The 27,960-nt window shown below is 48.6% G+C and overlaps 2 protein-coding genes across 4 annotated transcripts in view; both read left to right on the plus strand.

The window, feature by feature from the left end:
* The window catches only part of LOC136544314 (uncharacterized), a 23,747-nt gene extending 12,813 nt beyond the window's left edge, over positions 1-10,934 (plus strand). The window contains exons 10-16 of the mRNA XM_066536519.1: positions 7,001-8,526; positions 8,625-8,699; positions 9,132-9,264; positions 9,399-9,518; positions 10,225-10,237; positions 10,608-10,725; positions 10,924-10,934. Coding sequence (XP_066392616.1) covers positions 7,001-8,526; positions 8,625-8,699; positions 9,132-9,264; positions 9,399-9,518; positions 10,225-10,237; positions 10,608-10,725; positions 10,924-10,934 — 1,996 coding nt within the window. The remainder of the gene's footprint in view (positions 1-7,000; positions 8,527-8,624; positions 8,700-9,131; positions 9,265-9,398; positions 9,519-10,224; positions 10,238-10,607; positions 10,726-10,923) is intronic.
* On the plus strand, positions 10,230-27,880 carry LOC136542264 (uncharacterized). 3 transcript variants are annotated; one of them, XM_066534610.1, is made up of 16 exons: positions 10,230-10,507; positions 10,608-10,725; positions 19,901-21,426; positions 21,525-21,599; positions 22,032-22,164; positions 22,299-22,401; positions 22,472-22,555; positions 23,659-23,809; positions 23,895-24,124; positions 24,315-24,410; positions 24,896-25,045; positions 25,123-25,266; positions 25,857-25,970; positions 26,593-26,775; positions 26,951-26,995; positions 27,539-27,880. In XM_066534610.1, exons 3-16 carry the CDS (start codon positions 19,905-19,907, stop codon positions 27,671-27,673), a joined length of 3,165 nt encoding a protein of 1,054 aa, XP_066390707.1. In that variant the 5' UTR covers positions 10,230-10,507; positions 10,608-10,725; positions 19,901-19,904; the 3' UTR covers positions 27,674-27,880. The 3 variants fall into 3 exon arrangements, with proteins under 3 accessions (XP_066390707.1, XP_066390708.1, XP_066390710.1); XM_066534611.1 differs by having other exon boundaries at positions 10,608-10,721; positions 27,539-27,876; XM_066534613.1 differs by lacking the exon at positions 21,525-21,599.
* Positions 27,881-27,960: the final 80 nt, after the last annotated feature.

Below are 27,960 nucleotides of genomic sequence, written 5' to 3' on the forward strand. Positions count from 1 at the left end.
TGTCTCCAGCAAATATCTAACGAATAGAATTTTGCATTTTTCTTCCATTGAACATTTTTGTTCTGCAGTACTGGATAGAATGTTCATATAAGCCATACCGCAGATGCTATCACGACCAAAAGTGACGGTGCCAGCTGCAGTGCGTACCGGGGGGCTCCATTTTATTCCCCATTCGACAAAGGGATATGCTTCATTGATAACATAGCCACTTGTCCATGTTACAGTCATCTAGCCAACACGAGAAATTTGAGAGCGTGCGTGGTTGCAATTGGACCTTCTAAGCTAGATTCGCCTTATGCAGTAACTGACATTCGAGAGTCCACCAGTGAACAATGCAAATGAAAAGTCTTGGCGCTGGTTGATCAGCTGAAACTTCAGTGTTCCTTTCCCAGACTTTCCGTAATCTGATGAGTAATTTGCAAACTGGTACTGAAACCAGCATATGAAGATTTAAGTCCGATATTCATCAGAAGAATGTGAAGATTACGCATTTATTTGTTATAAACTAGACTATCACTGGGGTTGTTTGGTTATAAACTAGATTACGCATTTTATTGAACTGTTGCTGTATGAAAAAGTCATGTACTGAACCTATTTTGGGCATGTGTTGTTCTGCATGTGTTGGACCAGACCAATATGGTTCCTGTAGTGTGAACTTGTTTGGCCATGTGCTTGCAAGATGTGTTGGTCAATATTAGTCCATGCGTTGAACCAGAATATTTTTCATGTGCTTGGTCAATATTTAGTGCATATGGTGACTTGTATGTGTTGAAATGCTGTCAGTTCACCCCTGTACTTCATTCTTATGTTTTTAGAGCTCCGGTACCGGTTTGGGGCTTGATTCTTATGTTTTTAGAGCTCTTGTAACGGTTTGGGGGTATTTTGGTATAAGTTAACAGACCTAACGCTCAAATATAACAGAATGGTACTTTCAGTTCACGTGTGCACCTTTCAGTGGTATTTTACAGGACCGATGTCTTTCAGTGGTATTTTACGGAAGTCGCGATCTTTCGATGCTACAGAACCAATTTTCCCAAAAATTAAAGCAACATGTTTCCATTTACATTGCAAGTCAATGTGAAATATTCGAGACCGTCTCGATGTCCTAACGGACTTTTATTTTGGATCGGGAAACAGTATAATTCTCTTAGTACTTAAATCTTGATTTTAATGTTGATGGGATAAGTCTCTGTGTTGGCTGGTCTTTGTGGGGCTGTAGCATATGGTCCTTGTGGCTGCATGGTGGTCTTGCTGCCCATCAAGGACAGCATCCTTGACTGGCTAGGACAACATTCTTGACTGGCTAGGACAACATCTTAGCATCTAGGACAACATTTATTTTAGCATCTTGGCATATACTTGGTTAGCTAGCAGCCTATAAATATGTATCCCCAACCCCTCAGGTTGGCATGGCATTTGTGTGAGAAATAAACCAGAAAATTGTCCCAACTCCTAGTGTCATCCTCTTTCGATGAGAGTAAGAATTCTGCTACTACCAAGAGTAAGAATTCAGCGACTAACAAGTGGTATCGGAGTCGTACTATCCTGTAGCATTAGCATCTCCTGCTCATCTCCTTTCCCAGCCACGCAACAGCCCCAGCGGGGAGCAGCAGCAACTCCGGCCGCTCCTGCTCACTCCTCTCCCTCTGCGCAGCTCGTCTGAAGCAGCCCTCTCCCCACGCAGCAGCCCCCCGTAGCGCGTCATGTCCGTGGGACAGTCTCAACGCTCGGTCGCCTCGAGCACGCGGCGTCGGCAGGAGGCCGAACTTGCAGCGGCAGAGGAACGCGAGCGAGCGGCGACAGAGACCGCTGCGGCGGCGGCAAGGGCGTCGAAGCTGGCAGCGGCGGAGCTGGCAGCAGCCAGAGCGGAGGTGGAAGCGGCGGCGGATGCAGCGCGTGCGGCGGCGGAGGAGGTCGAGGCTCTGCGCGGCAGCATCAGCAGCTCCATTGCTGCTGACGACAGCGCCAACGTGGACCTCGAGCTGCTGGGGAGGGAGGCATCGCGAGCGCGGGCGGCGCAGTGGGTAGCCGCGCACGCCCACGAGTGCAGTGGCAGCCCAGACAGGCGCGGACGCGCCGGCGGCGCTCCTAGAGGAGGCGCTCACGGCGGTAGCACTCCTGAAGGAGGCGCGCACGGCGGTGGCGCTCCTGGAGGAGGCGCGCACGGCAACGGTGGCGGACGGGTCGATGGAGAGCGCGGCCTTCATAGGCAGCGTGGCTCTCTCTCCCCGGATCGGTACCGTGGTTACCACGGGCTCCAGGCTGTTGTTAGAGACGTCGGCCCCGGCGGTGGGTGGCCTACCCTCACTAAGACCAACTACGTCGAGTGGGCTACGGTGATGAGGGTAAAGCTCCATGTGCGGCACATGTGGGTGGCAGTCCGGTACGGCGACGTCGACTACGACCAGGATCGACGGACGCTGGATGCCCTCATCGCTGCAGTCCCATCCAAGATGCAGTTCTCGCTTACCAACAAGCGGACTGCAAGGAGGCTTGGGATGCCATCGCTGCGGCACGCATCGACAGCGACTGCGCCCGTAAGTTCACACTGCAGGCACTTCGCAAGGAGTGGGAGAACCTGGCCTTCAAGCCAGGTGAGGATGTTGATGACTTTGCTCTCCGTCTCAACACTGTTGCAGAAGGTGGTGCAGTTCGGCGATGACACCTACGGCGAGGAGAGAGCTGTCGAAAAGCTCTTCCGCTGCGTCCCCGAGAAGTACAAGCAGATGGCTCGCTCGATCGAGTCTCTGCTGGATCTCTCCACGATGTCGATCGAGGAGGCGATAGGTCGCCTCAAGGTCGTCGACAGCGATGAGCCACAGTCTCTCTCGGGGCCCATCACCACTGGCGGGAAGCTCCTTCTCACTCGGGAACAGTGGGTTGCCTGCCAAGATGACCGGAAGAAGGGGGAGCCTTCTTCCGTGACAGGCGGCCGCAAGCGTGGCAAGCCGCGCAAGGCGCGCAGAGACGCCCAGGCCGGGGCGCGAGGACGTGCCGAGGGTGATGCCCACGGAGGCGCCCAGAGCGGCGCCGCTGGCAAGCACAAGCCGGCACGAGACGACACCTGCCGCAACTGCGGCCAGCTTGGCCATTGGGCCAAAGACTGTCGACAGCCACGACGCGGCCAGGCCCACGTCGCACAGGCGGAGGAGGAGCCAGCTCTGTTCATGGCACATGCAAGCATCGAGCTACCTCCAGCGGCACCGGCTACAGCGGCTCTCCTCCACCTTGACGAGCCAAAAGCACACGCCCTCCTCGGCGACGGCTTCGGCAACGACTAGACTGACGGGTTGTGCCTCGACACCGGCGTCACCCATCACATGACCGGTCGACGGGAGTTCTTCATCGAGCTTGACTCCAGCGTCCGAGGCTCCGTCAAGTTTGGGGATGCCTCCGGCGTGGAGATCAAGGGCGTCGGTTCCGTTATCCTCACCGCCGTGTCCGGTGAGCACAGGCTGCTCACCGGAGTCTACTACATCCCCGCGTTGAGGAACTCTATCATCAGCTTGGGATAGCTGGATGAGAACGGTTCGCGCGTGGTGGTTGAGGATGGAGTCATGAGGATTTGGGATCGACGTCGTCGCCTTCTTGCCAAGGTAACCAGAAGCGCAAATCGACTCTACGTCCTTAACGTGCAGGCGGCACAACCCCTCTGTCTCGTTACTCGTCGGGACGACGAGGCGTGGCAGTGGCACGAGCGCTTCGAGCACCTTTACTTCGAGGCTCTGAAGCGGCTCAGTGCCACGGAGATGGTGCGAGGCCTGCCGTGCCTCGACCATGTGGAGCAGCTCTGCGACGTCTGCGTGTTGACGAAGCAGAGGCGACTCCCCTTTCCCCAGCGGGCGAACTTTCGAGCCAAGGAGAGGCTCGAGCTTGTGGACGGGGACTAGTGTGGCCTGGTGACACCGGCCACACCAGGAGGACGACGCTACTTCCTGCTGCTCGTCGACGACCTCTCCCGCTACATGTGGGTAATGGTCCTCGGCAGCAAGGGAGAGGCTGTGGAGGCGGAGTGCGGCCGCAAGCTGCACGTGTTGCGCACCGACAATGGCGGCGAATTCACGGCGACTGAATTCGCGTCGTACTGTGCTGATAAGGGCATTCAGTGCCACTACTCCGCACCGTACAGCCCGCAGCAGAACGGCGTCGTCGAGCGGTGCAACCAGACGGTTGTGGGGATGGCTCGGGCCCTTCTCAAGCAGAGGGGGATGCCGACTGTCTTCTGGGGAGAGGCGGTGGTGTCGGCCGTCTACATCCTCAACCGCTCGCCTACCAAGGCGCTCGACGGCAGGACGCCGTACGAGGCTTGGCATGGGCGCAAGCCGGCGGTCTCCCACTTGCGGGTCTTCGGCTGCCTTGCGTTCGCCAAGGAGCTTGGCCACATCAGCAAGCTCGACGACAGGAGCACTCCGGGAGTGTTCATCGGCTACGCGGAGGGCTCGAAGGCTTACCGCATCCTCGACCCAAAGACACAGCGTGTGCGCACGGCGCGCGACGTTGTGTTCAACGAAGGGCGAGGATGGGCGTGGGACAAGGCGGTGGACGACGGCTCGGCTCCGACGTACGACGACTTCACTATCGAGTACGTTCACTTCGAGGGAGCTGGGGGAGTAGGCAGCCCTTCTTCGACGAGCGCGTCTACCCCAGTCCCCGAGCCTCCACAGACCCCGGCGCCTGCTACTCCGACAGCACCACGCTCTCCAGCCAGGACCTCGGCTGCGATGAGTTCTTCGCCGGCTCCACCACAGCCGGCACTGCCACGCACTCCAGCACCGACAGGCACCTCTCCGGGCACGTCTACTCCAACACCAGCTCGTGTCGAGCACAACCCGGTTGAGCTCGCTACTCCGCTCTCTCACGACGAGGAGCGCATCGACGCGTACCACGACGGCGAGCCGTTGCGGTACCGTACGATGGAGAACCTTTTCGGCGACCAGCCGGTGCCGGGACTGGTGCCTCACGACCTGGGGGCGCAGTTGCACCTTACGTGTGACGACGGCGAGCCTCGATCGTTTGATGAGGCCACGAGACACGCGGCATGGCGCGCCGCGATGCAGTTGGAGATGGATGCGATTGAGAAGAACCGCACCTGGGAGCTTGCTGACCTTCCTCGTGGCCACCGCGCGATCACCCTTAAGTGGGTGTACAAGCTGAAGAGGGATGAAGCCGGCGCCATCGTCAAGCACAAGGCTCGCTTGGTGGCACGAGGTTTCGTGCAGCAGGAGGGGGTCGACTTCGACGACGCCTTTGCTCCCGTGGCACGGATGGAGTCGGTGCGACTCCTTGCGCTAGCTGCCCAGAAGGGCTGGTGTGTTCATCACATGGACGTCAAGTCGGCGTTCCTTAACGGCGACTTGAAGGAGGAGGTCTACGTGCACCAGCCGCCGGGAAATGCGATCCCCGACAAGGAGGGCAAGGTGCTCCGCCTACGCAAGGCCCTCTATGGCTTGCGGCAGGCACCGAGGGCGTGGAATGCCAAGTTGGATTCCACGCTAAAGGGGATGGGCTTCGAGCAAAGCCCGCACGAGGCGGCCATCTACCGACGGGGCAGTGGAGGAAATGCTTTGCTGGTGGGTGTCTACGTCGACGACTTGGTGATCACCAGCACCAAGGATGCGGAGGTGGCGGCATTCAAGGAAGAGATGAAGGCCACCTTCCAGATGAGTGATCTGGGGCCTCTCTACTTCTACCTGGGAATCGAGGTGCACCTGGATGACTCCGGGATCACGCTTCAACAGACCGCCTACGCCAAGCGCGTCGTTGAGCTAGCTGGGCTCACCGACTGCAACCCAGCTCTCACTCCGATGGAGGAGAGGCTGAAGCTGAGCCGCGACAGCACGACGGAGGAGATGGACGCTACGCAGTACCGGCGTCTTGTGGGGAGCCTTCGCTACCTCGTCCACACACGGCCGGACTTGGCATTCTCCGTCGGCTACATTAGTCGGTTCATGCAGCGACCGACGACGGAGCACCAGCAGGCTGTGAAGAGGATCACCCGCTACGTTGCGGGGACTCTCGACCACGGCCTCTAATACCCTAGGTGCCCTGGGGCGGCACACTTCGTCAGGTACAGCGATACGACCACGCCGACGACATTGACACCAGCAAGAGCATGAGCGGGATCCTCTTCCTCCTCGGCAAGTGCCTCGTTAGCTGGCAGTCGGTCAAGCAGCAGGTGGTGGCCTTGTCCAGCTGGAGGCCGAGTACATAGCGGCCTCCACCGCTTCGACTCAGGCTCTCTGGCTTGCTCGACTGCTTGGTGATCTCCTCGGCAGAGACACTAGAGCGGTGGAGCTCAGGATGGACAACAAGTCCACTCTGGCCCTGGCAAAGAACCCCGTTTTCTATGAACGAAATAAGCACATCCGGGTGAGATACCACTTCATCCGAGGCTGTTTAGAGGAAGGGAGCATCAAGGCAAGCTATATCAACACCAAGGACCAGCTTGCGGACCTGCTTACCAAGCCTCTTGGGAGGATCAAGTTCCTTGAGCTCTGCTCCAGGACCGGGATGGTTCAATTTTCCCACAAGACGACGCACAAGACTTAGGGGGAGAATGATGGGATAAGTCTCTGTGTTGGCTGGTCTTTGTGGGGCTGCAGCATATGGTCCTTGTGGCTGCATGGTGGTCTTGCTGCCCATCAAGGACAGTATCCTTGACTGGCTAGGACGGCATCTTAGCATCTAGGACAGCATCTGTTTTAGCATCTTGGCATATGCTTGGCTGGCTAGCAGACTATAAATATGTATCCCCAACCCCTCAGGTTGGCATGACATTTGTGTGAGAAATAAACCAGAAAATTGCCCTAACTCCTAGTGTCATCCTCTCTCGATGAGAGTAAGAATTCTGCTACTACCAAGAGTAAGAATTCAGCGACTAACAAATGTTACTGCACTTAGTTCTTTTACCATAGCCACATTTGCATCATATTTGATACTTCATGAATGTGCTTCTGTACCTATCTCCATGCTTCTATTCATGTACTTCTGTTTATTACAGTTCTATGGGACATGCAGCAAATAGCTTAACAAAATACTCTCTATATGATGTTCTTAATACAAAAGAACGAGGTTCTTGTTGCAATGGAAGATGCTGCTACTCTGTAGTCCCAAAATGTTTGTCTAGTTGCGGCTTTACAAAACACTGTGATGTCAGAATTGACCAAATAGGTCATGCTGCTCCTAAAGGCAAACATCAGCTGCAAATGCCTACCAGATGCTGCACACTGGGGGAGAACGAGAAGTTAACATGCCAATGCTTGAGCAATAAAATAGATGTAAGAAACTTGTCTCGAACTTCTCATTGTAAAGATGTCTCCGATAAAGTAATGAACCAGCCTTCTATTGCTATACCGGAGAGACTGGAGAATGTATCCGAAGCTTCAGTGGCTGATGACAGTTCATCCAAAGCTGTAGCAGAGAAAAAGGATGGCTATAGAGATTCTGTAGTATCTAAAGGACAGCCAAATTTTGGTTTCTCATCTGGATCGTCCAGCATTATAGTGACAAAGTTTCAGACGTCACCTGAATTTAACAATGTATCCTCCTCTACTGCTAAACATAGCAAACGTAAAAATCTATGTGATGAAGGATCAAGAATTGAGAAATGTTCAGCATCCAGCTATGTTCCTACCAGTACAGGATGTGAAGAACCCCTAAATAGTTTTGCGAAATCTGAGCTGGGCCCATCTAGAGTGAAGCGCAAATGTAATCAGATTTCTGAGGGAAGGAGACTGGAAGAAAAGGATAAAGAGGAGCATTGTTTTGAACTGCCAAAAAAGACTAGAACATTGAGGTGCCCTGTTAAAGGTTCTGAATCAGATGATTGTACTAGGGCTAGTTCCCAGTCGTCCCAAAAGGGGGGTTATCAACCACAAAATGAGGTTAACTCATTTTCTTGCAGGGTGTTGAGAACCAAGCGGAAACATCCTATTGTGCATCTGAATAAGCCTGTGAAACGGCTTCACAGCCAGAACAAGTTTTTCGAAGGTGATGAGCAACCAGATGCCAAGGGCAATTTTCTCGGTGGATTAAATTCCACTGATATAAAAAGGCTAGTAGATGATATGAGCACACCGGATAGAACAAAACATCACCAGGAAGGGAGTCGAGCATTTGTCCGCAAACTGCCTAAATATGTGTCTCTGAATTGCATTGTTAATGAACCTAACACTAACAGTGAAGGTGCTTGCAGTGGAATTGGTGGGATTGATTCTAGTTTAATTGCTACAGGGATTACAAACGATAACCGGAAATCTCCCAAAATTGTTCCTCTCAGTCTGGTTCTTAAAAAGGCTAAGAGATGCCATGCTGTTAAACTCTGTAAGACAGAAAGCACCCACTTGTATGAGGAGAAAAGCTCAGATTGTTCTGTGAACAGCTCAGATTATTCTATAGATAAGTATTCCGTTGATGATGAAAATTGCAGTCCACAAGCTGAATATGAACTGCAGGATTCCAAAAGGAGTAGGTATTCATCTAATGATTTGAGGTCACATGTGGCTCACCACAAAAGAACATCTAGTGGTATGGTTTGAGAACATTCTTTTCAACTAGTTTGAGCATATAGCTTGCTTTGATTTTCTCTTAGAATACTAGAAATATGAAAAGGCATCTCATTTCAGTTATTGGAGAAGATGACTCTCTTGGTCTAACAGATGTGGAAACAAATCGCCTGTCAATATCACCATCAAGTAATGGTACGAGAAAAGTACCATAGTATGCTTGGCTGTATATTAGTGAAACCGATTATGTTCCATAAGATGGAAGATGTTTCTCTATATGCCCTGTAGTTAGCACTTTTTAGTATGTTTACAAACTTTGAAGTCATTTCAGGAAAAAAAGATTGATTGTGGTTCACCATGTAGTAAACAGTTAAATTAATTTTTTCAACAACTTACGGAACTGGTAAGAAACCCATTTTTTTCCTTAAAACAGCATAACACAACCAAGAATTGATTCTATGCCACATAACTGCTGCTCTTTTGTTTTCACTGAAAAAATACATACCCCAGATTATGTATTAACTATTCACATGTGCAACAAATGTATTTTGTACATAAAAATTGTATCAGGATGCACTAATAAACGACACTTTTATTTTACTAACCTAGTATTCCAACCATGTACAGGGACTAAGAATCGAAGAACAAGTGTATCTCTTACTAGGATTAGGAGGCATAAGAAATTCGGAAGCAAATCAGCATGCTATTCTGGCAGTGACAAAGACAATGCTGCGCTAGCCCAGGAAGTGAATGCTAGGAGGTTGTGATTCTATTATATGCATCTTATGGATTTATTTTCCAAGAAAGGATATGGTCTTGGGAGCACACCCTATGTTTATCTAATTTCTTTCATTACTAATTGATCTGACAAATTCTGCTTAATATCTTGTACAGATACAGTGGAAGGCTCAGCTCAGATGCTCCATGCTGTGTTTGTGCGATTTCAGACCTGGAGCCTTGCGCACAGCAGCGAGGATGGCCTCCGGCGCTGACATGTCATCTTCTTCTACGTCGGTACCCTTGTCGATGGCGTTGTAGAGCCGTCGAGCTCTGAGCTTGACCTTCATGGTCACCGGCTCACCGCCCACTCGCCATAGTTGGTGCGAGTCAGCTGTGGCCAAGTAGTGCCGCTGACCTCCCGCGCCATGCGCACGACGACCTCTTGTCGTGGCTGGGCAGACCCAGCAGCACTGCTGCAGCTCCGCTGCTGTCGCCCGTCTCCGAGCCCGGTGCCATCGCCGACGATTAGTCCGGCGATGCAGGCGAACCTGTACGGCTAGAGCGCATAGGTAAGCAGAGCGCACACACACACTCACTGTGGCTAGAGGTAGATGAAGGAATGAGCACAGGCGCACACACACAGCACAAGCACCAGCGTTGGCCAGAGCTCCGCTCTTTTGGTTTGTGGTAACTGAACTGCCTGTTTTCATTGCATAGAGGTAGAGTATATACAACTCATGTACCAACTATAAGGTACACATGAGCATGGCTGAGTACAGCCCCAACTACTCCTAGTACTAGCAGTACAATTCCTACCTCAACCCACTACCAAGACATAGCTGATGTATTAGCTACCAACTAATGTACCAGTGGTGGCCTATTGTCCTACTGCTACAGCAACTAGGACAATAGAGAATGACCTATTGCCAAATCTGCTGTGCAGCAAACAAAGAGTGAGAGGTCAGCAACAGATTATGTCTTACACATGCATTTTGTGCAGGCCAGGGGCCATGGTACTTTTGAGCGAGTTCATGACTGCACACATAGAAGTCTGAGAGCTTTTGCAAAAATCAGCTGCGAGAATGGGAAATCTTGTTCTTCTCAGGAGCTTCTACCTAGCTTTTGCCAAAATTATCAGTCAACACTGGGAAAATCTATTTGTGGATGCTGTTGCAAAATTCAGGAAGATGTTTCCAAGCTTGGTTTTATACCTGGTCACTTGTGCAGAACTCATTTTTCTACTGATGTTGGTCCAGTTCTAGCCAATAAGCCTACTCTTGAAGGTTGCTTTCTTCATCTACAATGGTTGTTTCTATGATGGACAATTGTTTAAATGTTTCCATGTCTTAATTCATTGTAACACCTTTTGTTTTCTTGTTTCAGGGCAAGATGAATTTTGTGCTTGCTCCACTTTTACACAAAGATCATCATTATGTTCTCGGGAATACGTCTTGCAGTCTTCCTGTTGCTCATGTCCCATTGATGGACTGCACTGCAGTAGGTAAACTGGTTTATTTGATCCTTCTGTTATCCTTGTTGCTATTCTTACTGGTTATTGCCATCACACTATGAACCTTTGTTTTCCTCACTGTATACATTAATCAATGTTTTAGCACCAAGATTGTTACCAAGATGCAATATTATGGTTGTGATCAATTCCTGCCTTATTCTGGTTATTTGTTTTTTTTCCCCATTTTAGATAACATCTAGTTATTTACTCTAGCAGCTTACATACCATAATTTAATTTTAATTGTTTGTGAAAGTTTTATAGTTTAGGGGTTTAGAGTCACCCTAAGGGCATCTCCACAAGTCATCCTAAATTTAATTCCCCTATATTCTGATATAGGGGCATCCTAATAAAAAAATCCCCCATAAATACTTCTCTCCTCTAACAGTTCCATAACATACAAGGTAGACAACACATATCACCCCAAATTCGAGGGGGAGAGAGAGAGAACCGGGGGGGGGGGGGGGGGGGGGGGGGGGGGGTGATTTAGGATACCACTAAATATATGATGTTGGATAGGGGGGTTATTGGAGGGCAATTTTTGTTGTATAAACCTTAATTCTGACTTTAAATGTTGGATATGGGAACTCTTGGAGATGCTCTAATAGTTCAGGGGTCTGCCACACTTTTCCCATCCTTTAATTCAAATTATAATATCCTTTCTGTTTTTTTCCTGATTGCAAGGCTATATTTATGGTAGCATTTGTGCCAGACTAAGATGCCACAACGCTTTGCGATAGGGATCTATCTGGGTTGTCTTTCCTTTTTTTCCTTCTCTTTTTTGCAACTATTGTTTTACCATTATGTACTCCGTACTTGATCTGATCCCAAAGTCCATTTAGGATTTTTGTCAGTCAAACCTTTTTAACTTAGCCATCCATATCTAAAACATAATACAAATTGACATAAATGATGTTATTAGATTCGTCATGAAAAATTAAGGGAAAATTGGTTCTGTAGCATCGAAAGGTTGCGACCTCTATAAAATACCACTGAAAGAGTTTGGCTCCGTAAAATAGTACTGAAAGTTGTCACCGTAAACTAAAAATAGCACTCCGTCAGGTTTTACACTCAGGAGCGTTAATTTGACCTAGACTCCAAAAGTTAAGTGACATTTTTGCCCTTGCCTTATCCTCATCCCTGTCCTCATACGGGAGCTGCGCCGCGCAAGTGAGACAGCCGCGCCGTGCTCGGTTCTGCCTGGGAGCGCCGCCTCCGCCCGTCCGCCGGCTGCCTGGGAGCTCCGAGGGCCTCCAGCGCCGGCCGCCGCGGCTTCCTCTCCTCGCGTAGGTCGCTCCCGGTGTGGAGGCCGCGTCGTCTGCCGCGGGCTGGTACTCGCACGGAGGCTGCGCCGCCTGCGCCGTCCGCCGCGGGCCGCTCGTCGTGCGGAGGCCGCGCCGCCTCCGCCCGTCTGCCGGCCGCCTGGGAGCTCCGAGGGCCTCCTACGCCGGCCGCCGCGGCTTCCTCTTCGCGCGCAGTCCGCTCCCCGTGTGGAGGCCGTGCCGTCCGCCGCGGGCCGCTCGTCACGCAGAGGCCGCGCCGCCTGCGCCGTCCAACACCTCCTCCTCCTCGACTGCGTGTTGCGCCGGCCGTGACTCCCCCAGTGCGCATGCGGTGGAACAATGCATCAATCTAAGATCCCTGACGGGTAAGAATGAAACCCTAGTTATCTACTTCATGATTCGTAGTACAACTGAAATTAGTTACGAAGTCCGATTTGTGTGTGCGATTTCACGTGGTATGAGGATGGTCACCGATGAGAAAGGGCATCTGGAAGCAGTGCTAATTTTTTTTGCACTGCTAATAGATAGGAGAATGCCAAACTGTTAAAAATGTGTTCAGTCCATATTTCCATATTGGACACTAGTGTTGGAATCTGAGAGAACTTACTGTACGACAGGAGGCAAGAATTTACTCTTTATTTGGCTATAAGTCTGTTAGGAAAGCTGTGTGTATGAAACCAGGATCTCTCCAACCAACAGAACGAGCAGGTTCTCCTGCACAAGTACAGTGAGACAATTCAGGTAACAAACTGAAAATAACCCAGTAAAAGATTCTCTGAATCCTGCAGTTTCTTGCCTATCAGGTAAAAGCTTGGAGGCTTACTAAATACAGTAGAAGGGACTCAAACTAAATTGGGACAACAGGCTACCAAAATTAGCATTTCATGTCTCCAGCAAATATCTAACGAATAGAATTTTGCATTTTTCTTCCATTGAACATTTTTGTTCTGCAGTACTGGATAGAATGTTCATATAAGCCATACCGCAGATGCTATCACGACCAAAAGTGACGGTGCCAGCTGCAGTGCGTACCGGGGGGCTCCATTTTATTCCCCATTCGACAAAGGGATATGCTTCATTGATAACATAGCCACTTGTCCATGTTACAGTCATCTAGCCAACACGAGAAATTTGAGAGCGTGCGTGGTTGCAATTGGACCTTCTAAGCTAGATTCGCCTTATGCAGTAACTGACATTCGAGAGTCCACCAGTGAACAATGCAAATGAAAAGTCTTGGCGCTGGTTGATCAGCTGAAACTTCAGTGTTCCTTTCCCAGACTTTCCGTAATCTGATGAGTAATTTGCAAACTGGTACTGAAACCAGCATATGAAGATTTAAGTCCGATATTCATCAGAAGAATGTGAAGATTACGCATTTATTTGTTATAAACTAGACTATCACTGGGGTTGTTTGGTTATAAACTAGATTACGCATTTTATTGAACTGTTGCTGTATGAAAAAGTCATGTACTGAACCTATTTTGGGCATGTGTTGTTCTGCATGTGTTGGACCAGACCAATATGGTTCCTGTAGTGTGAACTTGTTTGGCCATGTGCTTGCAAGATGTGTTGGTCAATATTAGTCCATGCGTTGAACCAGAATATTTTTCATGTGCTTGGTCAATATTTAGTGCATATGGTGACTTGTATGTGTTGAAATGCTGTCAGTTCACCCCTGTACTTCATTCTTATGTTTTTAGAGCTCCGGTACCGGTTTGGGGCTTGATTCTTATGTTTTTAGAGCTCTTGTAACGGTTTGGGGGTATTTTGGTATAAGTTAACAGACCTAACGCTCAAATATAACAGAATGGTACTTTCAGTTCACGTGTGCACCTTTCAGTGGTATTTTACAGGACCGATGTCTTTCAGTGGTATTTTACGGAAGTCGCGATCTTTCGATGCTACAGAACCAATTTTCCCAAAAATTAAAGCAACATGTTTCCATTTACATTGCAAGTCAATGTGAAATATTCGAGACCGTCTCGATGTCCTAACGGACTTTTATTTTGGATCGGGAAACAGTATAATTCTCTTAGTACTTAAATCTTGATTTTAATGTTGATGGGATAAGTCTCTGTGTTGGCTGGTCTTTGTGGGGCTGTAGCATATGGTCCTTGTGGCTGCATGGTGGTCTTGCTGCCCATCAAGGACAGCATCCTTGACTGGCTAGGACAACATTCTTGACTGGCTAGGACAACATCTTAGCATCTAGGACAACATTTATTTTAGCATCTTGGCATATACTTGGTTAGCTAGCAGCCTATAAATATGTATCCCCAACCCCTCAGGTTGGCATGGCATTTGTGTGAGAAATAAACCAGAAAATTGTCCCAACTCCTAGTGTCATCCTCTTTCGATGAGAGTAAGAATTCTGCTACTACCAAGAGTAAGAATTCAGCGACTAACAAGTGGTATCGGAGTCGTACTATCCTGTAGCATTAGCATCTCCTGCTCATCTCCTTTCCCAGCCACGCAACAGCCCCAGCGGGGAGCAGCAGCAACTCCGGCCGCTCCTGCTCACTCCTCTCCCTCTGCGCAGCTCGTCTGAAGCAGCCCTCTCCCCACGCAGCAGCCCCCCGTAGCGCGTCATGTCCGTGGGACAGTCTCAACGCTCGGTCGCCTCGAGCACGCGGCGTCGGCAGGAGGCCGAACTTGCAGCGGCAGAGGAACGCGAGCGAGCGGCGACAGAGACCGCTGCGGCGGCGGCAAGGGCGTCGAAGCTGGCAGCGGCGGAGCTGGCAGCAGCCAGAGCGGAGGTGGAAGCGGCGGCGGATGCAGCGCGTGCGGCGGCGGAGGAGGTCGAGGCTCTGCGCGGCAGCATCAGCAGCTCCATTGCTGCTGACGACAGCGCCAACGTGGACCTCGAGCTGCTGGGGAGGGAGGCATCGCGAGCGCGGGCGGCGCAGTGGGTAGCCGCGCACGCCCACGAGTGCAGTGGCAGCCCAGACAGGCGCGGACGCGCCGGCGGCGCTCCTAGAGGAGGCGCTCACGGCGGTAGCACTCCTGAAGGAGGCGCGCACGGCGGTGGCGCTCCTGGAGGAGGCGCGCACGGCAACGGTGGCGGACGGGTCGATGGAGAGCGCGGCCTTCATAGGCAGCGTGGCTCTCTCTCCCCGGATCGGTACCGTGGTTACCACGGGCTCCAGGCTGTTGTTAGAGACGTCGGCCCCGGCGGTGGGTGGCCTACCCTCACTAAGACCAACTACGTCGAGTGGGCTACGGTGATGAGGGTAAAGCTCCATGTGCGGCACATGTGGGTGGCAGTCCGGTACGGCGACGTCGACTACGACCAGGATCGACGGACGCTGGATGCCCTCATCGCTGCAGTCCCATCCAAGATGCAGTTCTCGCTTACCAACAAGCGGACTGCAAGGAGGCTTGGGATGCCATCGCTGCGGCACGCATCGACAGCGACTGCGCCCGTAAGTTCACACTGCAGGCACTTCGCAAGGAGTGGGAGAACCTGGCCTTCAAGCCAGGTGAGGATGTTGATGACTTTGCTCTCCGTCTCAACACTGTTGCAGAAGGTGGTGCAGTTCGGCGATGACACCTACGGCGAGGAGAGAGCTGTCGAAAAGCTCTTCCGCTGCGTCCCCGAGAAGTACAAGCAGATGGCTCGCTCGATCGAGTCTCTGCTGGATCTCTCCACGATGTCGATCGAGGAGGCGATAGGTCGCCTCAAGGTCGTCGACAGCGATGAGCCACAGTCTCTCTCGGGGCCCATCACCACTGGCGGGAAGCTCCTTCTCACTCGGGAACAGTGGGTTGCCTGCCAAGATGACCGGAAGAAGGGGGAGCCTTCTTCCGTGACAGGCGGCCGCAAGCGTGGCAAGCCGCGCAAGGCGCGCAGAGACGCCCAGGCCGGGGCGCGAGGACGTGCCGAGGGTGATGCCCACGGAGGCGCCCAGAGCGGCGCCGCTGGCAAGCACAAGCCGGCACGAGACGACACCTGCCGCAACTGCGGCCAGCTTGGCCATTGGGCCAAAGACTGTCGACAGCCACGACGCGGCCAGGCCCACGTCGCACAGGCGGAGGAGGAGCCAGCTCTGTTCATGGCACATGCAAGCATCGAGCTACCTCCAGCGGCACCGGCTACAGCGGCTCTCCTCCACCTTGACGAGCCAAAAGCACACGCCCTCCTCGGCGACGGCTTCGGCAACGACTAGACTGACGGGTTGTGCCTCGACACCGGCGTCACCCATCACATGACCGGTCGACGGGAGTTCTTCATCGAGCTTGACTCCAGCGTCCGAGGCTCCGTCAAGTTTGGGGATGCCTCCGGCGTGGAGATCAAGGGCGTCGGTTCCGTTATCCTCACCGCCGTGTCCGGTGAGCACAGGCTGCTCACCGGAGTCTACTACATCCCCGCGTTGAGGAACTCTATCATCAGCTTGGGATAGCTGGATGAGAACGGTTCGCGCGTGGTGGTTGAGGATGGAGTCATGAGGATTTGGGATCGACGTCGTCGCCTTCTTGCCAAGGTAACCAGAAGCGCAAATCGACTCTACGTCCTTAACGTGCAGGCGGCACAACCCCTCTGTCTCGTTACTCGTCGGGACGACGAGGCGTGGCAGTGGCACGAGCGCTTCGAGCACCTTTACTTCGAGGCTCTGAAGCGGCTCAGTGCCACGGAGATGGTGCGAGGCCTGCCGTGCCTCGACCATGTGGAGCAGCTCTGCGACGTCTGCGTGTTGACGAAGCAGAGGCGACTCCCCTTTCCCCAGCGGGCGAACTTTCGAGCCAAGGAGAGGCTCGAGCTTGTGGACGGGGACTAGTGTGGCCTGGTGACACCGGCCACACCAGGAGGACGACGCTACTTCCTGCTGCTCGTCGACGACCTCTCCCGCTACATGTGGGTAATGGTCCTCGGCAGCAAGGGAGAGGCTGTGGAGGCGGAGTGCGGCCGCAAGCTGCACGTGTTGCGCACCGACAATGGCGGCGAATTCACGGCGACTGAATTCGCGTCGTACTGTGCTGATAAGGGCATTCAGTGCCACTACTCCGCACCGTACAGCCCGCAGCAGAACGGCGTCGTCGAGCGGTGCAACCAGACGGTTGTGGGGATGGCTCGGGCCCTTCTCAAGCAGAGGGGGATGCCGACTGTCTTCTGGGGAGAGGCGGTGGTGTCGGCCGTCTACATCCTCAACCGCTCGCCTACCAAGGCGCTCGACGGCAGGACGCCGTACGAGGCTTGGCATGGGCGCAAGCCGGCGGTCTCCCACTTGCGGGTCTTCGGCTGCCTTGCGTTCGCCAAGGAGCTTGGCCACATCAGCAAGCTCGACGACAGGAGCACTCCGGGAGTGTTCATCGGCTACGCGGAGGGCTCGAAGGCTTACCGCATCCTCGACCCAAAGACACAGCGTGTGCGCACGGCGCGCGACGTTGTGTTCAACGAAGGGCGAGGATGGGCGTGGGACAAGGCGGTGGACGACGGCTCGGCTCCGACGTACGACGACTTCACTATCGAGTACGTTCACTTCGAGGGAGCTGGGGGAGTAGGCAGCCCTTCTTCGACGAGCGCGTCTACCCCAGTCCCCGAGCCTCCACAGACCCCGGCGCCTGCTACTCCGACAGCACCACGCTCTCCAGCCAGGACCTCGGCTGCGATGAGTTCTTCGCCGGCTCCACCACAGCCGGCACTGCCACGCACTCCAGCACCGACAGGCACCTCTCCGGGCACGTCTACTCCAACACCAGCTCGTGTCGAGCACAACCCGGTTGAGCTCGCTACTCCGCTCTCTCACGACGAGGAGCGCATCGACGCGTACCACGACGGCGAGCCGTTGCGGTACCGTACGATGGAGAACCTTTTCGGCGACCAGCCGGTGCCGGGACTGGTGCCTCACGACCTGGGGGCGCAGTTGCACCTTACGTGTGACGACGGCGAGCCTCGATCGTTTGATGAGGCCACGAGACACGCGGCATGGCGCGCCGCGATGCAGTTGGAGATGGATGCGATTGAGAAGAACCGCACCTGGGAGCTTGCTGACCTTCCTCGTGGCCACCGCGCGATCACCCTTAAGTGGGTGTACAAGCTGAAGAGGGATGAAGCCGGCGCCATCGTCAAGCACAAGGCTCGCTTGGTGGCACGAGGTTTCGTGCAGCAGGAGGGGGTCGACTTCGACGACGCCTTTGCTCCCGTGGCACGGATGGAGTCGGTGCGACTCCTTGCGCTAGCTGCCCAGAAGGGCTGGTGTGTTCATCACATGGACGTCAAGTCGGCGTTCCTTAACGGCGACTTGAAGGAGGAGGTCTACGTGCACCAGCCGCCGGGAAATGCGATCCCCGACAAGGAGGGCAAGGTGCTCCGCCTACGCAAGGCCCTCTATGGCTTGCGGCAGGCACCGAGGGCGTGGAATGCCAAGTTGGATTCCACGCTAAAGGGGATGGGCTTCGAGCAAAGCCCGCACGAGGCGGCCATCTACCGACGGGGCAGTGGAGGAAATGCTTTGCTGGTGGGTGTCTACGTCGACGACTTGGTGATCACCAGCACCAAGGATGCGGAGGTGGCGGCATTCAAGGAAGAGATGAAGGCCACCTTCCAGATGAGTGATCTGGGGCCTCTCTACTTCTACCTGGGAATCGAGGTGCACCTGGATGACTCCGGGATCACGCTTCAACAGACCGCCTACGCCAAGCGCGTCGTTGAGCTAGCTGGGCTCACCGACTGCAACCCAGCTCTCACTCCGATGGAGGAGAGGCTGAAGCTGAGCCGCGACAGCACGACGGAGGAGATGGACGCTACGCAGTACCGGCGTCTTGTGGGGAGCCTTCGCTACCTCGTCCACACACGGCCGGACTTGGCATTCTCCGTCGGCTACATTAGTCGGTTCATGCAGCGACCGACGACGGAGCACCAGCAGGCTGTGAAGAGGATCACCCGCTACGTTGCGGGGACTCTCGACCACGGCCTCTAATACCCTAGGTGCCCTGGGGCGGCACACTTCGTCAGGTACAGCGATACGACCACGCCGACGACATTGACACCAGCAAGAGCATGAGCGGGATCCTCTTCCTCCTCGGCAAGTGCCTCGTTAGCTGGCAGTCGGTCAAGCAGCAGGTGGTGGCCTTGTCCAGCTGGAGGCCGAGTACATAGCGGCCTCCACCGCTTCGACTCAGGCTCTCTGGCTTGCTCGACTGCTTGGTGATCTCCTCGGCAGAGACACTAGAGCGGTGGAGCTCAGGATGGACAACAAGTCCACTCTGGCCCTGGCAAAGAACCCCGTTTTCTATGAACGAAATAAGCACATCCGGGTGAGATACCACTTCATCCGAGGCTGTTTAGAGGAAGGGAGCATCAAGGCAAGCTATATCAACACCAAGGACCAGCTTGCGGACCTGCTTACCAAGCCTCTTGGGAGGATCAAGTTCCTTGAGCTCTGCTCCAGGACCGGGATGGTTCAATTTTCCCACAAGACGACGCACAAGACTTAGGGGGAGAATGATGGGATAAGTCTCTGTGTTGGCTGGTCTTTGTGGGGCTGCAGCATATGGTCCTTGTGGCTGCATGGTGGTCTTGCTGCCCATCAAGGACAGTATCCTTGACTGGCTAGGACGGCATCTTAGCATCTAGGACAGCATCTGTTTTAGCATCTTGGCATATGCTTGGCTGGCTAGCAGACTATAAATATGTATCCCCAACCCCTCAGGTTGGCATGACATTTGTGTGAGAAATAAACCAGAAAATTGCCCTAACTCCTAGTGTCATCCTCTCTCGATGAGAGTAAGAATTCTGCTACTACCAAGAGTAAGAATTCAGCGACTAACAAATGTTACTGCACTTAGTTCTTTTACCATAGCCACATTTGCATCATATTTGATACTTCATGAATGTGCTTCTGTACCTATCTCCATGCTTCTATTCATGTACTTCTGTTTATTACAGTTCTATGGGACATGCAGCAAATAGCTTAACAAAATACTCTCTATATGATGTTCTTAATACAAAAGAACGAGGTTCTTGTTGCAATGGAAGATGCTGCTACTCTGTAGTCCCAAAATGTTTGTCTAGTTGCGGCTTTACAAAACACTGTGATGTCAGAATTGACCAAATAGGTCATGCTGCTCCTAAAGGCAAACATCAGCTGCAAATGCCTACCAGATGCTGCACACTGGGGGAGAACGAGAAGTTAACATGCCAATGCTTGAGCAATAAAATAGATGTAAGAAACTTGTCTCGAACTTCTCATTGTAAAGATGTCTCCGATAAAGTAATGAACCAGCCTTCTATTGCTATACCGGAGAGACTGGAGAATGTATCCGAAGCTTCAGTGGCTGATGACAGTTCATCCAAAGCTGTAGCAGAGAAAAAGGATGGCTATAGAGATTCTGTAGTATCTAAAGGACAGCCAAATTTTGGTTTCTCATCTGGATCGTCCAGCATTATAGTGACAAAGTTTCAGACGTCACCTGAATTTAACAATGTATCCTCCTCTACTGCTAAACATAGCAAACGTAAAAATCTATGTGATGAAGGATCAAGAATTGAGAAATGTTCAGCATCCAGCTATGTTCCTACCAGTACAGGATGTGAAGAACCCCTAAATAGTTTTGCGAAATCTGAGCTGGGCCCATCTAGAGTGAAGCGCAAATGTAATCAGATTTCTGAGGGAAGGAGACTGGAAGAAAAGGATAAAGAGGAGCATTGTTTTGAACTGCCAAAAAAGACTAGAACATTGAGGTGCCCTGTTAAAGGTTCTGAATCAGATGATTGTACTAGGGCTAGTTCCCAGTCGTCCCAAAAGGGGGGTTATCAACCACAAAATGAGGTTAACTCATTTTCTTGCAGGGTGTTGAGAACCAAGCGGAAACATCCTATTGTGCATCTGAATAAGCCTGTGAAACGGCTTCACAGCCAGAACAAGTTTTTCGAAGGTGATGAGCAACCAGATGCCAAGGGCAATTTTCTCGGTGGATTAAATTCCACTGATATAAAAAGGCTAGTAGATGATATGAGCACACCGGATAGAACAAAACATCACCAGGAAGGGAGTCGAGCATTTGTCCGCAAACTGCCTAAATATGTGTCTCTGAATTGCATTGTTAATGAACCTAACACTAACAGTGAAGGTGCTTGCAGTGGAATTGGTGGGATTGATTCTAGTTTAATTGCTACAGGGATTACAAACGATAACCGGAAATCTCCCAAAATTGTTCCTCTCAGTCTGGTTCTTAAAAAGGCTAAGAGATGCCATGCTGTTAAACTCTGTAAGACAGAAAGCACCCACTTGTATGAGGAGAAAAGCTCAGATTGTTCTGTGAACAGCTCAGATTATTCTATAGATAAGTATTCCGTTGATGATGAAAATTGCAGTCCACAAGCTGAATATGAACTGCAGGATTCCAAAAGGAGTAGGTATTCATCTAATGATTTGAGGTCACATGTGGCTCACCACAAAAGAACATCTAGTGGTATGGTTTGAGAACATTCTTTTCAACTAGTTTGAGCATATAGCTTGCTTTGATTTTCTCTTAGAATACTAGAAATATGAAAAGGCATCTCATTTCAGTTATTGGAGAAGATGACTCTCTTGGTCTAACAGATGTGGAAACAAATCGCCTGTCAATATCACCATCAAGTAATGGTACGAGAAAAGTACCATAGTATGCTTGGCTGTATATTAGTGAAACCGATTATGTTCCATAAGATGGAAGATGTTTCTCTATATGCCCTGTAGTTAGCACTTTTTAGTATGTTTACAAACTTTGAAGTCATTTCAGGAAAAAAAGATTGATTGTGGTTCACCATGTAGTAAACAGTTAAATTAATTTTTTCAACAACTTACGGAACTGGTAAGAAACCCATTTTTTTCCTTAAAACAGCATAACACAACCAAGAATTGATTCTATGCCACATAACTGCTGCTCTTTTGTTTTCACTGAAAAAATACATACCCCAGATTATGTATTAACTATTCACATGTGCAACAAATGTATTTTGTACATAAAAATTGTATCAGGATGCACTAATAAACGACACTTTTATTTTACTAACCTAGTATTCCAACCATGTACAGGGACTAAGAATCGAAGAACAAGTGTATCTCTTACTAGGATTAGGAGGCATAAGAAATTCGGAAGCAAATCAGCATGCTATTCTGGCAGTGACAAAGACAATGCTGCGCTAGCCCAGGAAGTGAATGCTAGGAGGTTGTGATTCTATTATATGCATCTTATGGATTTATTTTCCAAGAAAGGATATGGTCTTGGGAGCACACCCTATGTTTATCTAATTTCTTTCATTACTAATTGATCTGACAAATTCTGCTTAATATCTTGTACAGATACAGTGGAAGGCTCAGCTCAGATGCTCCATGCTGTGTTTGTGCGATTTCAGACCTGGAGCCTTGCAATCGATTGATAGAGTGCAGCAAGTGCTATATCAAAGTATTTCATACTACTCTGTACCTGTGCCCTAGTATTACTGCATATTTATAGAGGCCTGTATTTTGTGTAGGTGCACCAAGCCTGCTATGGTGTTCTAAAAGTTCCTAGAGGTCAATGGTTTTGCAGACCCTGCAAGACTAGTACCATGATCACAGTAAGCAAAATTAGTGAATGCATCCTTGTGGTGATTTATTTAGCATAATTATGCACATTGATTTCTTTGCTTTGAGTATATACTACCTAAAAAAACTATATTCCCCATTCTTGCTGTCCTTAGGAAATAAAACCAAGGAAATGGCATGTCACAATGATTTATGAGCTCAGCACGCTGCTGAAAAACAAATATCGTTTGATGGTTCTTCCTGCAAATGGACCTAGATATGGTGCTTACTGACAATAATTTTTTGACACTGGAACTCGGGAATATGATACCTAGAAAGAATATAATTAGGGAATTAGTCATTTCTTTCACCAGTACCAACAATATTTCTAGCTGTTGTTACTTTACAAAAGTGGCAAGTTTCTTTATAATACTTCCTCCATTCCAAATTATAAGACGCTTTGGCTTTTCTAGATTCATAACTTTTGCTACGCACCTAGATATATTATGTCTACATACATAATAAAAGCTATGAATCTAGAAATGCCAAAACGTCTTATAATTTGGGATGGAGGAAGTATATCAGTAAATCTCCAATCTGCTTGATCCACAGATTTGATTTCAGGAAAAGGAAAAGGAGCTGTCTACATGGATGCAGTGATTTTTAAAAAAATATATATATAAGTGGCTGCTGCATCCTATTCGCTACTCCATGGACAAAAGTTTTTTTTTTCTTGAACATGCAGGAGAGCTGCATATTATATATTAAAGAAGCACAAAGTTTATTTTATATCAACTTTGGTTCTGTTTAAGTGCATCTGTGCCTTACTGATCTGAACTGTGGACCCAACCACCTTAACTGAAACTTTGCAAGCATTTTCTAGTGGTAGGCGGTAGGCCATTCCCTGTACTGTCTTGCCTTAGGGAAAACATTTGTTCATGTTACTACCTTTTTTACTCGGACCCCGGCCCTCATGATACAGCCTTCCTTTGGTTTTCCTAAAATCCATCACATAGAGAATAAATAATTGTTTCTAGGGAACAAGAAGTTTGTTCAGTTTCTTCTCCTTTTAATGAAATGATACGCAGCTCTCCTGCGTGTTCGAGAAAAAAGAAGTTTGTTCAGCCTACCAGTCTCTCATTGCATCTGTTTCCAGGTCTGTGTGCTGTGTGGTTATGGAGGTGGAGCTATGACAAGGGCACTGAAAACCAAGAACATTCTGAAAAGTTTGCTCAAAGGTTTGATGACTACAGAAAGATCAGAAAATTATGTTGATTCCTTAGGAAATGCAAGCAGTGAGTGTACAAGTAAGTATTTACATGGGGAAGGTGTCGATCATAACTTATTTTGTGCTTCCAAATCAACAAGCTTTGAACATTTTGTCTGCAACAGGCTTGCGAAATGCAGTAGACAGTGCACATGGGGATAGCATTATGAATGCTGAGAACATCACCAGCACTTCGTGGACCTCTGTTAAACACAATTCGAGTTTGCTTGGACCACGAACAATGCAGTGGGTTCACATGGTCTGTGGGCTGTGGACACCTGGCACAAAATGCCCAAATGCCACCACAATGAGTGCTTTTGATGTTTCAGGTGCTTCACCTGCCAAGAGAAATACTGTGAGTTCCATACATGCATATTCTGACCATGGAATTACCCTTAGGCCATGTTTGGTTCCTAGGAATTGGAAAATAATCTGATAATAAAATGAGAAGCACTTTCAAGATATTGGTTTCAATTCATGGGATCCAGACAGGCCCTTCATGAACTTTTTCTTTACCTTGACTGTTGCAATTCTTTTTTCATCAGGCATGTTCAATATGTCACAGAACTGGGGGCTCATTTATCAAGTGCCGAGATGTAAATTGTTTGGTACTCTTTCATGCTTGGTGTGCACATCAGAGGGTATGATATCTGTGCATATGCCTTTTTTTTTCTTTTTGCTAAAAGTGTCCCTTACCTTTACTTACTACACACTCATAGGAAATGGTTTGAAACTTTGGTTACAACTTATTATTTTTATATTCTATATTATGTAAACCCGGAATGACACACAGAATGCCTGAATTCTGTGCAAGTTCTTCAAGCAATGCAAGGAATAAGGGGGTGTTTTGTTGTACATAGTTTCCATGCAGCATGATTCTTTAGGATGATACAAGTCATGTGCTTTCCATTAGTAACAAAAAGGTTCCTGTTTCTTTTTCTCAGCATTCTGTTTTTCTTTGTTTGGTTGTAAAATCATAGTTGGTCCTTTTGTAATTTTTCAGATCTTCAATTTCATGCTCGCAGAAAAAAGAGAGAAAATGTCTGTGACTCAATGGTTGCATCTAATATTACATTCGTGGAGCTTATATTTTCCATGTCCATGTTTGCTTGTTATATCTCAACAGGGTTTGCTGCAAAGTGAGCCTGAAGGTGAGCACAATGAAAATGTTGGCTTTTATGGGCGATGCATGGATCATGCCATTGATTTTTCTAGTCACGTTAATCCTAAGAAAGAATACTTGAGAAGCAACAATTGGACATGTGCACGTACAGAGGTATTACTTTTTGAACATTTCTATTGTCTGTAAATCAATATCTGTATGACTGTATAGCTATGTGTTATTTGAAACAGGGTTTTAAAGGCCGAAAGGGAGAAGGCTTTTCTGATAGTAGCCATAAGAAATATGAAGAGTACAGTGGTGAGTTCAGTGTTTCCCAAGAACAGATAAATGCTTGGGTACGCATAAATGGTTCAAAGCCTTGCGGAACAGGACAGGTATTTTCTTTCAGTTATCTTTCATTGTAGTGTGTAGCTTCGTATATATACTGTAGTGATACATCATAGCTTGCAGCATACTCCCTCAGTTCCAAAGTGTAAGATGTTTTAGTTTCGTACTAAGTCAAACTTCTCTTTGACCAAGTTTGTAGAAAAATGCACGTGCTCTACACCATCAAATTGGTTTCATTAAATCCATCATGAAATATGTCTTGATAATGCATTTATTTGGTAATTTAGATGTTAATATATTTTTCCATAAAGTTGGTCAAAGTTAGAGAAGTATGACTTAGGACAAGTGGTGGAGCTTGACCAAATGAACAGGGGGGCGGGGGATGGGACAACTTGGTCTTAAACAAGCTCTGCTCCTGCCTCGCTTAGGCTTAGCTGGAGGATTCTTTTCTGTGTTGTACTGTGGTTATTTTTGTGTCTTAATAAAATCTAACAGTGGGAGCCTCCCCTGCTGTTTTTCCTGGTTCAAAAAGGACAAAACTAAATCATCCTACATTTTTTAATGGAGAGAAATATTACAGAATCAACTGTTGGAACAAAGCACTTAATGTTCCATGCATGTCATTTTTCCATTTCAGAAGGAGTACATCCATTACAAGCAGTTAAAAGGGTGGAAGCATTTGGTTGTGTACAAATCTGGCATACATGGACTTGGTCTATACACATCAGTCTTTATTCCACGCGGCTCTATGGTAATTCAACTGATATGGGAATTTAGTAAAAAGTCAAATTACTACCCCTCAAGTTTGGCATATGTCCAGATAAACCCCCAAAACTAGCCTTTCATTTGGTTTAGTCCCCTCAACTATTTCATTTGTTCCAATTTACCCCTTAACAAGATTTTTTTTTTGTTTCTGTTTCTCCACATTCAAGTTGATTTTTTTTTAAAAAAAAATTCACAATCTGTGAGGTTATAGCCGACACCATAATTTATGTTAAAAATATACATCATATTATTTATAATTATTTTGACCGGTTAGGACATCTAATAATAAATTCATACTAGAAATACAAAATTGTATCAAACATAACACTGAAAATTTTATAATGTATTTAAAAAATAAATAAATCATGACATGCATTATCACTTCACAGAATCTGAAATTAAAACTCAACTTCTCTGTAGAGAAACAAAAAAAAAGACAAATCTTGTTAAGGGGCAAATTGGACCAATTGAAATGGTTGAGGGTAGTAAATCGGACCAAATGTTAGTTTCGGGGGTTATCCAGACTTGGCCAAACTTCAAGGGAGTAATTTGGACCTTTTCCTTTAGCAAATAAAACCATTCTCAGGCCTTGCATAAAAATATTTCAGGTTGTAGAGTATGTGGGTGAAATTGTTGGGCAACGGGTTGCTGACAAAAGAGAGATCGAATACCAGTCCGGGAAACGGCAACAATATAAGAGTGCATGTTATTTCTTTAAGATTGACAGGGAGCATATTATTGATGCCACCCGCAAAGGTGGGATTGCAAGATTCGTCAATCATTCATGCCAGGTAAATAACTTGTGCTTGAACATTCTTTAGACCTGCCCTTGGAACATGAGACTTCTTTTGAGATTCTAGTGTGCATGGAACCTGTGTTCCAAACAGGACCTTCATCCAGTTACTGCTTATTATTCTAATGTATGCTTTTATATTCATTCAATTCGTTCAATCTTTGTTGGATCAGCCAAACTGCGTTGCGAAAATAATCTCTGTCAGGAATGAAAAGAAGGTACTCCTTTTGCCTATGCATGTTTGTTTTCCTTATAAAATTTATCTTCTGCATTGTAAATTTTAGTCTAAATGCCTTGCATCAGCCTCGTTAGAAACCTAAATATCTCCTACCTCCGACTCAAATTGTACCCCCTCCATCCCAAAATAAATATAAATTCGTAGAATCATCTTGTTCTTTTCTATAAATTTGGTCAAACTTAAAATACTTAGGATAGCTCTAGAAGTTGATTTAATTTGGGACTGAGGGAGTAATTCACTTTGTTTTTTTTTGTCCCAAGTCAAACTTCTTTAATTTTGATTAGGTTTGTAAAAGAACCTAATAACATCTAGAACATCAAATTTGTTTCATTAGATTCTACACGCTTTATTTCGACAGAGAATTTATTTGAACTTGTAGATATTAATATATTATTCTTCTAAAAACATGGTTAAAGTTAGAGAAGTTTGAGAAAGCCAAAGTGAACTACAATTTGGAGCAGAGGCCGGAGGGAGTATATGTTAAGGTACAGGGTTCTCACTTGTTATTTCTATGTTCATCCAGGTAATGTTCTTTGCAGAACGGCACATAAACCCAGGGGAGGAAATTACGTACGATTACCACTTTAACCGGGAAGATGAAGGCCAGAGGATCCCTTGCTTTTGTAGATCAAGATACTGCAGGCGGTACCTCAATTAGTTTCCGGTGTGCCATCTTGTGGCATAACATGTCTACTGTATATAAACTGTAGGAATTTCTATCTAGAACTGCCAGTTTATCTTTTGTGAAGTCAAATGAATTATCAGCTGTATGTTGACCGTATAGGCTTCCATGTGACAAAGTTCCATGTCGGGTAGGTCACCGGGAAAGAAAGGAAAAACTGATCAACAATAATAACATTATACCAGTAATGAAAATATAAACGAACTGATACATCATTCACTTGTATGATTGTATCAGTTGTAGTTTGTGTTCAAGAACGGGTA

Source organism: Miscanthus floridulus, chromosome 3, assembly GCF_019320115.1.
Source record: "Miscanthus floridulus cultivar M001 chromosome 3, ASM1932011v1, whole genome shotgun sequence".
Taxonomy (NCBI): domain Eukaryota; kingdom Viridiplantae; phylum Streptophyta; class Magnoliopsida; order Poales; family Poaceae; genus Miscanthus; species Miscanthus floridulus.